Below are 14,879 nucleotides of genomic sequence, written 5' to 3'. Positions count from 1 at the left end.
ATGCTTTTAATTAATATTTTTTAAAATTATTAATTAATTATTTTGTAAAAACAATAAATTATATTAATTTTATAACATTATTGTTTAAGAAATTAACCAATATACTAGTTTCATTCTTTCACTTTTTAATTTGAATATGAAAACAAAAGTGGTGTTGGACTCGGATATGAGAAATACAGGTGCTTTACAGCCATGTGATGTCAGTAGAACAGAACTCAGACTATGTGAGTTCTCCATCAGTAAAAAATTTAAAAACAACAAACAAATCGGAGGATCTGTTTTGACAATCATGAGTTCTAATTTCAAAAGCATATACCTACTATTTATTATTGAACATCTTGAGAAGATGTATGGTGCCCAAAGTAAGATAGTATGACTATCAAATATTTTATTTAAATTAGTGGGAGTATTAGACAATATATTTTAAATTAAACAAGTTTAGAAGTTGGAATGCCATTAGCCAAATGGCTTTAGCGAGAATTATTTTTACAAGTAATTTTAACAAACAATTTATAATTGACCCTAATATGATTAAGATTCGTGGTCTTTTTGAAAAAGCTCAATATGAGTATTGAGAATGCGTATCAAAATTGCTTTTAAGGGTTGGTTTGACCAATAATAAAGATATTGAGTATTTTTATTATAAGAGCTTAAAATAAAATCTCTAACATCTAATTGATATTCTATTGAATAGAGAATGAGATTCTCTCAACGCACAAATATTAGTATTCTATGTACTCCATCATGTTTAAAGAAACATGGAATTTGATTTAGCTGAGGATCACTGATTGTTAAATATTTGGACTACATTTTAAAATGTTACTAAATTAACAATTTTTTTACTAAATCAATTTTTTACCCATATGAGATATGGAAAAGGCATAAGCTAAAACTCAAGAACATTAGAGTTTGGAGATGCCTTATATGTGTTAAGAGAATGCACAACAATAGAATTGATATTAGGTCCGATAAATGAGATTTATTGGTTACCCTAAAGAAATAATGAGATTATTTTTATCACTCTTCTTATAATAAAGTGTCTATGATAAGAGGTAAAACTCCTTTTTAGAAAAGGGATTCCATCTTAAAGAAAGAGTGGGAGTACAAACTAACTTTTCGAAAAAATAGCCTATTTGTATAATGATATAATTCTATAAAGATAGATCTAATACTTACCTAGATTTTTTATAAAGATTGTCCTTAAAATAAAATTATGCACTATTGTAGTGGGAGATTTCATATTTTGAGAAAACGTGATATTTATTATGCATTAGGTGTATTTTACAAAAGGTCAAGCAAACATGCTCAAGAGCTAAGGTGTTTAAGGTCAAAAGAGTTTTGATAAACACAAATGTGCATTAAAAAATTATACACATGATTGATTGGTTCTAGTGTAAGTGAGAGATTATTGTGATAATAGTATGCCCAAGATCCAATCTATCATGATTGGCTCTCGTGCAAGTGGGAGATTGTTGGGAATAAGTAGTATGACCACAATCCAATCAATCACGTGTCAAACAATTTGTTATTATTATTATATTAAAATGTTAATATAATAACGTTCTAGATTAAATTTAGAGATTTATCATTGTGATAGTGATCACAATATTGAGAGATAAATCTTTTATAATTTAATCTATATTGTTCTTGGTCATAGGATTATTAAAAAGGACATTAATAATCTTGAAAGATCAATATATATATAATGGTCTTCATTGGATGAAGATTAATAGATCTCATTTATTAAACTATACATATAGATGGTGCATATAGAAATCTGACTATTGAACTGACTCACTTTGAGAATTCCTAATGGTTATAATTACCGCATAGGATATTCTCAAGATGAACATAGTAATAGAGTTTCCTTTGACCTGCGACTGTCATAGTAATTAACAATGTATTTATTATACTTTGATTCCGGACACCTAATACCCTAGAGTGCTAGTTGAATGGACATTGGGTATGATTTAAATACTTGTAGAATTAATGATTAGTCAATAAAGAATCCCTCAACTCTCGGTAAAGAGTTTGAGCTCTATGATTATAATGACTGAGATAAATGAAACCTTGGCCAAGGAAATTGAATGAATGAAGAAATGAGTTTTTTAAGTCATTCACAGTTCATTATAATAATGGTAATATGTTAGAGTTTGACAATTAAACCATACTCTAAGGGTTAACCAAGAACTGGAAAGATGGAAGAAATTATACTTTGTTCTTCTAAGATTCTTAGTAAAAATATATTACTTCATACTATCGGGTCGTTGAGGAGCGTTGCTAGACGCCAACCTTGATTAGTAAATTTAGTATGACAAATTTACTACCCGCTTAGTATTGAACCTATGGGGTCACCCACTAACGAGTGTTCTAATCTTTGCTGTAAAATTATTTAATTATTATTTTGATTTGATCAAATAAATAATTATATTAATTCAAATGGAATATTATTATATTCTTTACTAGCACCAAAAATATAATAATAATATGATAATTGAGAATATTAAATGAGATTTGAGAATAATTAGTTATTCTATTTTTGAATTTGAATTATAAATTTGGATGAGATCCAAATCGATTATGTTTTAAATTGTTATGATATGATTCATAAAATTTGAATGATTCAAGATTTGAAATTTCAAGATATGATTTAAATTTGAATTGAGAATCAAATTTAAAATCAGTAACAAATCTCATGCTATATATATATATGTACGTCAAGAGTACAAGAAAGTCACATGAGAGAATAACAAGAGTTTTATTCCTTTATCTTTACACATAAATGTATGTGAGCCTAATTCTTGGAGAAGAATTTTATGGCGTGCAAAGAGTTGCAAGAGGTTTCTCAATTTAGATCAGATCCATTGGTCAAAGAATTGACAGCAAAGATTGATCTCAGTGTGGATACACATAGCGCCTTCGTACCATCAAAGGAGAAAGTGATTTTTACTAGCGTACACAAGTATTTAGATCTGATCTATATATTGTATATTATTAGAATAAAGTTTAAGTACAAAATAAATTTTTAAAAATTACTTTTTTTTTTCCACTGTGTATTATGAACACATGATAATCCTTTCACTAACAATACCCATATAATAATATCAAGAAGGAATTCCGGGCATCAAATTATTGTCCGGACCAATATATAGAAGGCCTTACTCCAATCCAATAGAGAAAAAAAAGTCCAACAATGTAATTGTAAATCAAATTTATGTAATTTTATTTGTGAACGACAAATTTTTAAATAAAACTTAGTATAGTAGTGAATTAATCATTAACCGAGTTGGAAGATGCAGTAAGAAATAAAAAAAATATTAATAATAAATTAATATTGAACGGGTTCTCACTTCACACCTCACAGCACCACGCCATTTGCCATGCTTGAGTGCTTCAATTCTTTTTAGAGAGAGAGAGATGTATTAAGTGGTATTCCAACGTCGAAAGCAGAGACACAAAGGTTGTTCTGTTTTTTCTCTTCTCTAACTTTGTCTACATATATAAAACGAAGTACATGTGATTCTGCTGCATCACCATCACCTCTTCTCTCTCTCTCTCTCTCTCTCTCTCTCTCTCTCTCTCTCTCTCATCATGTAAGAAACTGGAAAACCTACAACAAGCTCAGCTACCTTGCGCCGCTGCCTCCGATAATATTATTCCACCAACTTCTTCTCTTCTCTACTTTCAAATTCCAATTATATTAAGGTCTGTGCTTCATTCAATTTCTTCCTTCATTGATTTATGCATATAATCATGCTCTTTAATTTATTCTCTTTGCTTCCAATAATTATGTATCTTCTGGTCGTTAATTAGTCCTTCAAGACTTCCTTCTCTTTTTAATTTCTTCCCTCTTTCTTTTTATTTAGCCAATTCTGTTATTTTGTATATCCAAAAGAAGAGCCCAAACTTAATTTAGAATAATAAAACAACAATTTGCACGTTAGTTATATATATATATATATATATAAGTAGTGTTAGAGTAGGAACCACGCCAAAGCTCAATGACAAAGATGGCTATTGTTTATGGTAAAAGAAATGTAATTAGAAAATCAAATTTGGGATTTGTGTTGGAACAAATTGAACACTCATCTATCGTGTGTGTGTGTGTGTTTTTTTTTAAATTATAAATCCAAAGTGAAAACAATAACACTCTTTTCTAGATTTCCCCCACACCTTCTCTGTTACTATTCAAGATGTGAAAAATGCTGTGTAAGGCAACCCACCATCCACTACCGAATAGAACCTGTTCAAGAGTCTTCCCATTAGTTCTTTTCACCTATTAAAATAGTTAAATATGCCATAAGCATTTTGTGGAGTATATTTAAATGTAATTGACCCATCTATTTTTTTTTTTTAACAAAAGAACTCAGCACAATAAATGAAGAGAAAGATAAGTGGAAACAAAAACAAAGTATACATCTAATTTAATTATTCTAAACACCGTATTTAAATTTATAAAACTTTTTTTCAGTAGCCATTGTTTCTTCTGCAGCCTCAATATGTAGTATATATGACGTTTTTACACATTATTGTGAAGTTGCTTTAGGGGATATTTGGTTGGAAAAAAAAAAGTGAAAATTTTGATAAAAGAGTTTTATAATTAAATTTATTGTGAAAATTTTTATGCATGAGTTTGACTTTATAAAAACTGATCATTGTTCTGTTGTCAGGCCTATATAGGTCCCATCTATTTTAAAAATATCGTTTTTGAAGAATTTATAAATATGAGATATCTTTTATCTTTTGAATTAGTTTTTAGAATGAGTTTATTCCACTCAACTCAAGTTAATTAATATCAAAATTTATTCAGTCCAATATAATATTAAACTATTAAACCACTTAGATGTGAGGGAGTGTGGTGTCCAACATAAAAATAGATGTGAGGGGGTGTATTGTGAATCCCACTTAATTCTAAATATTTTTCATTAAAAGTGGATTTTTTAATCTTTTTTTTAAATTTTTTTTTATAAGTGTAATCTTTTATCATTTAACATATTTTTCCACATATTTTTTTAATCCTACTTAAAAAGTGTATGATAAAAAACCACACTTTATAAAAAAATTAAGAAAAAAGAAATGAAGAGAATTCATTCCTCTTTTCACTCTCTATTTTTTTATTTTTAAAAGTATTTTCAAGTAAAATTTAAAAATAAAGAAAATAAAAAACAGGGAGAGTGGTCTTATGCCATCTTTCATTTATTTATTTGTTTTTTTTTAAGTAAACAAAAGGATCTCAACCAAAGAAATTCTAAATCCATAAGTAAATTCCTTGTTTTCTTTATCTAATTTTAGAAGAGGTCGTTCGTTAAGAGTCCTAAAGTTTTGATAATATTAGCCTTTCTTAATCGTGAGAATAATAATGTGAGATAATTGGAGACAATTTGGCACGGAAGCTCTCTGCTCTCTTGTGATCTTGTCTAATGGTTGAAGTCACAAAGAATATATATAATTTTTTTGTAGAAAAAAAAAAACATAAGTATTCGAGTTAAACTTGGAATCAAATCTTTATGTCACATTTGAGTCCTTTTTGGTCATTTTCTCAAGATGCTATTGTGTTACTAACCCCAAGTGTTTGTTGCATTTTTCTTAGATGTGACAAGTGTGAGGTAAATGAAAAATGCTAAATTTTTGTTTACCCATAAGTTTTATGCTCGTCATTGATATATGGCATTTGGAGAATCATATATTTATAATTGAAAAAGATTTTTATTATTTTTTTAAAGTACAAAAAATAAAATATTTTATCTTTCTTATTTTTTATCAACTATTTTCAATATATAAATTATAAAAGTTATACATGTAAAGTATATAAAAAATAGTAGATATAAATATTGTTTTTGAGTTTATGCTCCTAAATGAAAATAGAAAATGTTTACTGGTTTTAATTTGTTCATAGTCTAACCAGGGTAAGATGTTTTCATGATGATCCAGGAAGAGCGAGAAGTTGGTTTAATGGCTAGAGTTTGTTGGCCATATTTTGATCCTGAGTATGAGAACTTCAGCAACAGAATGAATCCTCCAAGGTTTATTGAATTACAATTTGTTTATGATAACTAATTGGAGAAACAAGATTGCTAAATCATGGAACACATAAATTTAAATAAGCTGCTTTGATTCCTAACAAAAACTTGTTATAAAGAAGAGGATAGAGAGCGAATCCATAGTTGATTTGTAAAATTTGTTTGCGCTTCTTCGCATGCAGGGTCTCTGTGGACAACACTAGTTGCCATGATTGTACTCTTATCAAGGTATAATTTATCAAATAAATAATTGTGGCATCTTCCATGGCCTCTTTAGGATTTGGTTTGGCCACTCAGCTTCTTAGGAATCCTACCTTCTCAAATGGTTTTTCAAAGTTTCTTGAACCTTTGCGTTTTAAACTTATAGGGCATAGCATAATATGTATCAGTTAAAAAAAATTCATTAATTTGGATCATTCATACATATTACTACTATAAGTAATGGATTTTTATTTTTGTCCACTATAAAAATGCAGGTTGATAGTGTTAACAAACCTGGAATTCTGTTGGAAGTGGTGCAAATCTTGACAGATCTTGACTTCATAATTACCAAAGCCTACATATCTTCTGATGGAGGATGGTTTATGGATGGTACTTTTTTTCTAATTAAATTTAACTTTCACTAGAAATGCATTTACTACAAGAATGTTTTGATTAACTAACCTGTTCAAGTGATGGAATAAACAGTATTTCATGTGACGGATCAACAAGGAAAGAAGATAACAGATAGCAAAACCATTGACTTTGTGGAAAAGGTATAATCTGGTGTATATATATATATAGTTGTAGTTGCAAAGAATTTGAGCAGCACAATGAAATTTCAAATGAATGCACATATCACAGACACTGAGGGCTACTTCTTAACAGTTCTTTTATAATAGGCTCTAGGACCAAAGGGCCAGAGCACAGAAGGGGTGAAGAATTGGCCAAGCAAGCGTGTTGGAGTGCATTCTGTTGGTGATCATACATCGATTGAGCTTATTGGCAGAGACCGGCCAGGTCTCTTGTCCGAGATCTCTGCTGTCCTTGCTAGCCTCCATTTCAATGTGGTTGCAGCTGAGGTTTGGACTCATAATAGAAGAATAGCTTGTGTCCTTTATGTCAGTGACACTACAACCCAGCCTGTGGATCATCCAAATAGATTATGCCTTATGGAGGAGCAGCTTAACAACATTTTGCGCGGCTGTGAGGAGGGTGACAAAGTTGCTAGGACTAACTTCTCCATGGGGTTCACCCATATGGATAGAAGGCTGCACCAAATGTTGTTCGCTGATCGCGATTATGAAGGGTCTGGAGCAACAACAGATGCTGATTATTCATCTTCCTCAAGGCCAAAGATCACAATCGAACGCTGCGAGGAAAAAGGATACTCGGTGGTTAGTGTCCGGTGCAAAGATCGGGCAAAACTCATGTTTGACATTGTTTGCACTCTTACTGATATGCAATATGTTGTTTTCCATGCCACAATCTCTTCAGATGCTCCTTATGCATCCCAGGTATAGTGTTTTATACTCCATTTTAGAGAATATAATGTGTTGTTCTTTAGAGAATTCAGATGTTTTATCCTTGAAAGATGCATCTTTTCTTAATTCGGTTTTTCTAGTACTTATTGGTTTAGACATATGTACCTCTAAATTCGCTTTAAGTTGATTGTTCTGCAAGGTTTGAAGTATTAAGATGTAAAATTCAATATAATTCTTCAAACAAATCCAAACAGTTGAGAAATTTGGACTAAAGAATTTATGGATACCTTTAGGAGTATTTTATTCGGCATATGGATGGATGCACACTTGATACTGAAGGAGAAAAAGAAAGAGTCATCAAATGCATTGAAGCTGCTATTCAGAGAAGAGTGAGTGAGGTAACTTGCCAATTTTATTTGACTTCTATATTCCTCTTAATTACAAATTAAAGTAAGACAAGGAGATGAAATTCTGGTTCCAAACTCCAAGTAAGTGTTCCATGCTCTGAACAAGGAACTTAAGTTATCTCTGGAAGGTTAAGTTTTAACTATTTTATAGCTTATGGCTTCACATAATTTGCCCTTGAATCTTGACCTTTTACCTAACAAATCTATTTTCTTCTTCCTGTCATTTTCTTTCCACTTACTATGTAGTGTTATGTGATTTTACAGCACAAACTTCTTTCCGAATTTTTAACAGAATTATTAATACATTTTGCATCTACAGCTATCTACTTGTGATGCTGCAAATTGTACGACAGATACATGGGGTTAAGTTCCACTCAGATTGTATCTGACCATCATATCCACTAGTGAAAGTGATGATGGTCTTTTGCCTTCAATAGAGCTTAAGAATCTATGTTCTCCATGTAATATCATCCATATCCCTACATCTTAAAATAGAAAAGGAAAAAAAAAGGAATTTAGATGATGAAAAAAAAATACCCTTTTTTTTTCTCAGGTTATGACAAACTTGATTATCAAGCATACTATGTCATTTTCTTTATGTGTTTCATTTCATTTTCTTCTTTACATAATGTTACTTAGTTATCAAGAAACATGGCTGATATTAGTCTCTTTTGGTTTTTACCATTGATTCTTTGGATTTGTGGACATAGGGTGTGAGCCTTGAACTTTGTGCAAAGGATAGAGTGGGATTGCTGTCTGAAGTAACAAGGATTCTAAGAGAGAATGGATTAACAGTTTGTAGGGCAGGTATATCAACAAGAGGGGAGCAAGCACTGAATGTGTTCTATGTGAGGGACGCATCTGGCAACCCGGTGGACATGAAGACGATGGAAGCGCTTCGCAAAGAGATAGGGAAGACAATGGTGGTGGAAGTGAAAAGGGTACCTGGAAATTCCTCCATAGCACCAGCTGAAACCAGAGGATGGGCTAAAACAAGCTTCTTCTTTGGTAACTTGTTTGAAAAGTTCTTGGCTTGAAGAAGAAGAAAATCATATATATGCATCAGGCTTGGTTTGTTAGTGAAAGACACATCATAATGTATAGAAGAATAAAGTTATTTGTGTGTCAAACATGCCAAGTACTTGTACTTTGGGGCCTTTGGTATCATGACAATGACAAAGACATTGTATCTTCTGTAGTTCTGTCTATAACTAAACTAACTAGTTGTAATTTTATGTTGCCCTTTTAATGAATTCGGAGTCTTTGTTAGTTACTCTTTGTATCTGTGAATCTTTTTTACATGAGGTGGTTACTTCCATCAAATGTACTAGGAGACAAGACTAAAATGTACTAAAATCTTCTAGTGTTTGTTTTAGAAAAACCCAATTAGTTCTATTGTAACAAGCCGCCTGCATATCTTATATTTTAAAGCCCATTTAATAATAATATAATGAGAAAAAGACAAATAAGTTACTGATTATTTAAAATTATAATAAATGATCTTTCACAAATTTTAATTACAAATGCATCTTTTATATTTATAAACAGTAAATAGATACGTTTTCCGTTTAATTTGCCTCTCTAAAAATAAACGTAATTAGTTGATGTGGCATCTGTATATGTTCATTACGGGATGACGTGTCTATTTGCAAACGTCAGAATTTGTAATTAAAATTTGTGAAGAACCTATTTATCATGGTTTTAAAATCTCAGAGATCCATTTATTCTTTTTTTCTAATAATATTATAATAGTATAATAATAAAGCTGCCCTAATAATATCGAGACGAATGCTATGGTATAGAGGAGGGATGGCAAAAAAAAAGTCCGCACAGTTATCCAAAGAGATTACCTACAATTGAGAGACTAATGTTAGAAAATTATAATTTTTTAATTTATTTATGGACAATGCATATAATTAATCATAATTATATTAGTTATTTTATATTATATAATTTATATAAGTCTTATTTATTATTGTAAATATTAAAAAAATAAGTTATTATTATTTTTTATTTGAAATTAAATAAAAATAAAATCAGAGATACTATTTTATTTTGGTTTTAGAATTTAATGAATATTACACTCAAATATAAATAGTAACATCAGAATTTTGGTTTTTAACACAAAAAAATTGTTTTCGCAGTTTTTTCTTCAGAGTAATTATAATTTCGCCCTATTAAAGATCCAAAAGATTTTGGTCGAAAAAACTTAAAAAATCAAACTCTTTCAATCATATTCATGAATTAAGGTACGTTTTCGCATTTAAATATTTTTTTTAATAATTTAAAATAAATAATTTTGAGACTAAAATTTTAAAAAATTTTCAATAAATGATATCAAAACCATTTATAATTAAGTCATTGAGAGTATTAAGTTTTTAAATTTTTTTTCACGGGATCAAAATATGTTTGCATTATTGCTTTCTATTTAGATCGAATTAATTTTATAGATTCGGTGAATTTATTATTATTTATTTCAATGTGTACATAAACTCTGTGGATTGCAGTGCTTTTTTTATAGGAAAAGTTTAGGGGGTCAGTAATTTTATTGTATTTTGGCCAGTATGTAATTAGCAGAGAAGGTGAGTCATTGGATAAAATCTCACACCAATCTCATACTATCAAATCATTATTAATGACTAGTTGATGATTACCAATTACAAATATTACTGGCCCTTAACATTGCTTTTTTTATATATTGATGGACTTTGTCACATGACCGAGCAATATATACGGGTGGATATTGATCATGCCACATAAATACCTTTTTATTATTTGTTTTATGGATTTTTTTTTTAACTAAACAAAAGGGACTCAAGTTTATATGGTAAAAGAGTTTGATTTCATGAGTTTTTGGATAATTTAATGTCATTATATTTGCATTGAATACGTACATATATAAATTGAATTATACCATGATTATTCTGTTTTTGTCCTTTTTTGAGTTCGGAATTCATGAAACATGAATCACTCTTAGCATGTACAATACGAGATTAATGATAAGGATTTTTTCTTTTATCTATGTTAATGATATGAATATTCATTCTAGATAAAAATACATGCGTGATATATGACATGAATATTAATTTATGATTGAAGTAATGACCAATTCGATACTCGAAAGATTTAAACGCTAATATTTTAGTATTTAACTATTGTTATTGATAAAAAAGTATCTGAATGATTAAAAATTTTGCCAAGCGTGTCCACGTGCTTGCCGGAACATAGCTCCGATGAGTACAATGTTTATATGGACGCCGATTTTTGCTGACAAGATTAGTTTTATATTAGATAGAATTTGTAATTAAAAGTATGATAATCCTACCTGAAAATTAACTTAACCTAATTGAATATTGCTTTTGTCCCAATTTAATTTTGCCCTAAAACCCAATTAGCAAATGTTGTTACTAGTTACTGAGTTATTGTGGTTAGTGTGTCACTATTAGCGAAACTCAAAGGTCACGTAGAGAGGAAGAGACGTTGCTCTGGAAGCTTGGCGCGAAGAAGAACGATACAAGGCGAGAGACATTGTCGAATCAAAGGTAACGGTTCTCAAGTGGCATCGTTGGATCACCATTCTTCGCAAGGAGCAACCATACGAAGAGGTACGTTCTGCTTCATGTTCTTGGTTTAAGTTCTGGTTTATTGTGTTTGCTGGTGACATCCTGTTTATTCATTGTATCTTCTCTCTACTATTTCTTAGATGGATCGTGTAGTTACGTTTGTGTATCATCACATGGGTTGCTTAAAAAGGGATAGAGATGGGAATGTGATATATGAAGGGGGTTTAGTAACTGAGATACACAGGGTGAATGTGGAAACATGTAATTTATTTTTTGTTGAGGGGTTGTTTTTAGACCTGAGTTACCCTGAATATAATGAGGTGTATTGGCTAGAACCTGGTTTCGAATTAGGTCAGGGTCTTAGAGTGCTTAGGACAGATGCTAAAGTGATGAAAATGTGTGAGAGTGCAATTAAAAATGACAACACTGTCCATCTCTATTTTGATCACCCCATTGATGCCAACCCTGAAATCATTGATGACGATGTGGTGTCTGATGGTAGCAGTGAGAGTGTGGTTGAGGTCAATCCATCTTGTGACGAGAGGAAAACTGAAGTTTTAAATGAGGAAACTGGCGAGGTTAATCAGTTGAATAAGGCTTTGACAGTTGTTGTGAAAGAGACTTTGAATGAAGTTGTGATTGAGAAGGGTGTTTATGTTAACGAGTCGGATAAATGTGAGGGTGGTGTTATGAATGATGATGTGAATCACGGGAATGGGGATAAAGTGACTGAACAGCCTGCAGCTCCAGAAAAAATTGTTAAGAGGGTGAGAAAGAGGCATCCAAGTCCACCACCCAGTGGTTTATCACAAGAAAGAAGAACTGATGAATCTGAACGGCCTGAGGGTGATCCTCTAGAAGCTGAAACAGTAAATAAACAAACACATGAGAGAAATGATGATGATGCAGATGTTGCCAACGAAGGTGCTAACATTGAAGAACCATTGGTGGATAAGTTGAGGGCAGAGGAAGCAGCTATTCAGAATGTAGCAGATAAAATTATTATTTCTGTTTTGTTATAGCATTTTTGGATAAGTATTGGGTTTATGAATCCAATGATTATAATACACATGTTGCCAATGAAAGTGCTAACATTGAAGAACCAGTGGTGGATGAGTTGAGGACAGAGGAAACAGCTACAGAAAATGTAGCAGGTAAAACTATTATTTATGTTTTTGTTCCAGCATTTTTGGATAAGTATTGCATCATGGCTAACATATATCACCTGATGTATTAACAGATACAGAAACACAAAGAAAGGAGAGGACAAATACAAGGAGAAATCATCCACGGCCTCAACCATCTGGGCAGAGAATTGTACCTGGAAAGGATGATGAAGCACCAAGTGTGACTAGGAAAATCATGGCAACAGCAAGCCCAGCCACACAGAGCAAGTTCACAGGGTTCATGCCCACCCCATCCTTGAAGAAGAAAAGGCCTTCAGCAAGCATCAAGAAGTGACCTTACTTTTTTGGGTTTTCATTTTGTTTTTAGTTCCATGTTGGACCTGATGTAGATACTATGCACCTAAATGCCATTATGGCATGTTGAGTTTTTATTTCCATGTTGGACCTGATTTAGTAGTATTTATTATGAACATAAGTGTCATTATGCCATGTTAGATTTTTTTGGGGCTGTCTTGTGTTATGTTGGGTCTGAGGTATGTTACTCTGGATACTTATGGATTATGATTTCATGCTATGAGACAGGTGTTTTATACAGCTTCTGTTTATGCCATTTTTTCATTAATGACTTACCTATCTTATATATAGCTTGCTCACAATTCAACAGCAATAACTCAGTCACAGAATACTAATAAGAGTGCATCCATTAATTCATCTCAATTACAATTAGGAGAACATTACAAAGAAACAAAATTTCATTCTTAAACTCTTAAATTTAACCATTGTCTTCCTACTTAGCCAAACAAAACAGACTCAAAACCAGATTTAACCCAAACAATATATAGATAACAATCAACAACAACTCAACCCTATTCAGCTGCTCCTTCATGTTATTCACCACAAAAAGTACCATCATCATCCTATCCCTTGCCCGGCCATCACTACCCTCCTGATTGATTCTACTTTTCTTCTTTGGGTCTGCTATGCCCACCATGTTGCTATTCTCCGAAAAAATTTCTCCTTCCACACATTGCTCTTTTATTTCATCTAACCATTGAAAATACCCACAACATCTTTGTGTGTTCTAGCATGGCACAAAAATTTCATGAATCAGAGTGGGATCGAAAACTAAATTTGAAAAAGTGGAGAAAACAAACCCAAGAAGATTGCATCATTTCGTCACGTATACATCAACATTTTAAGCTTACCTTCCACACAGGGCAATGTAGAAACCATCTATCAGGGTTGCTACTTGTCTTCGATTTCAACAGAACCACTGGAAGGAGACAAAAGTGTAACACCCTACCACACAGGGCCTTACGCTTAAGTCGTAAAGCAGAGGTGGCAAGGTATTACGACCTCTAAAAGAAAATGATATCTACATAGATATAGTTGGGTGAAATCATATCTAGGAGCCTTGAAGAACAAGCTAAACAAATTGATAAACAGAAAATCGTGACACACTCGCATGGATATTCGTAAAACGGACAGGTAAAATCGAAAGATAACTGAACACATATATATACATATCAGAGTTCCAAAACTCAGATAGCAAGCTCCAGACTCGACCTGCGAAGCTAAGGCCGACCAAAGTATATAATTATGTATATATACAACCCAAAATAAAATTCAAACCACAAAATAAACCCCTGTATCTCCAAGTCGACCTCTAGGAGGGACAAAACACAAAATATACATGCGGAGATTCTATAAACATATATACATAGCCTAAAACAAAATATGACAGTCCAAAAGACAGTTCTTCGCTCGTAAAGAGGATACCCAAACGCTCAACGAGGTGTCTCTCGACCTGCATCTGAAAAACAACAACATAGTATGGGATGAGAACCGGAGGTTCTCAGTATGGTAAAGGTGCCCGCATAGTTAATATAAAAGGTCTCGGGAAAGCCAGAGGCATTCCTAGAACTTCGACACTCAGATTTCAGCTTAAGAATTCAACTAAACCAGAAATTAGGTAAGTTGTCTAAGGTATTCTAATTCGGAATCTAACTTTAACCTAATAATTCACATTCTGTCTCCTCTAATCCTCCGAATCATTGGTGGAACAATCCTCTCTCCTCACACCTTCGTCAAGAGGAATTTCCCAAAAAACATACACATACAATTCAAGCAAGGAAAACACAGATAGAGAAGCATTTACAGCAAGTAGAACAAGTAGCAGATAAACAGAATTTAACAGTTAAGCAAACTAAAGCAATGCACACCCAAACAAAGCAAACAAATGCATATGATGTATGCCTGTCCTATGGCTGATGAGTCTCATCTGTCGGTTATACAGCCA

General features: G+C 32.0%; 1 protein-coding gene across 3 annotated transcripts; it reads left to right on the top strand.

The window, feature by feature from the left end:
- The first annotated feature begins 3,362 nt into the window (after positions 1-3,362).
- Positions 3,363-9,163, top strand: LOC107460610 (ACT domain-containing protein ACR3). 3 transcript variants are annotated; one of them, XR_008002078.1, is made up of 9 exons: positions 3,363-3,705; positions 5,932-6,023; positions 6,203-6,248; positions 6,497-6,611; positions 6,708-6,775; positions 6,902-7,516; positions 7,777-7,881; positions 8,210-8,351; positions 8,601-8,743. XR_008002078.1 is itself a non-coding variant. In XM_016078991.3 (8 exons), exons 2-8 carry the CDS (start codon positions 5,953-5,955, stop codon positions 8,925-8,927), a joined length of 1,347 nt encoding a protein of 448 aa, XP_015934477.1. In that variant the 5' UTR covers positions 3,366-3,705; positions 5,932-5,952; the 3' UTR covers positions 8,928-9,163. The 3 variants fall into 3 exon arrangements, 2 of the variants coding, with proteins under 2 accessions (XP_015934477.1, XP_052108731.1); XM_016078991.3 differs by lacking the exon at positions 8,210-8,351 and having other exon boundaries at positions 3,366-3,705; positions 8,601-9,163; XM_052252771.1 differs by lacking the exons at positions 3,363-3,705; positions 6,203-6,248; positions 8,210-8,351 and having other exon boundaries at positions 8,601-9,163.
- Positions 9,164-14,879: the final 5,716 nt, after the last annotated feature.

The sequence above is a fragment of the Arachis duranensis genome, chromosome 8 (assembly GCF_000817695.3).
Source record: "Arachis duranensis cultivar V14167 chromosome 8, aradu.V14167.gnm2.J7QH, whole genome shotgun sequence".
In the NCBI taxonomy this organism is placed as follows: domain Eukaryota; kingdom Viridiplantae; phylum Streptophyta; class Magnoliopsida; order Fabales; family Fabaceae; genus Arachis; species Arachis duranensis.
The sequence above is the reverse complement of the archived record's forward strand: the minus strand, read 5'-3'. Positions and strand labels throughout refer to the sequence as shown.

Excerpts from the sequence above, each read along its gene's own strand:
- LOC107460610 (XM_016078991.3), top strand. The coding sequence starts at position 5,953 with ATGGCTAGAGTTTGTTGGCCATATTTTGATCCTGAGTATGAGAACTTC. Across the intron at positions 6,249-6,496 it reads ATGATTGTACTCTTATCAAG|GTTGATAGTGTTAACAAACC; the intron begins GTATAATTTATC and ends ATAAAAATGCAG. Across the intron at positions 6,776-6,901 it reads CCATTGACTTTGTGGAAAAG|GCTCTAGGACCAAAGGGCCA; the intron begins GTATAATCTGGT and ends CTTTTATAATAG.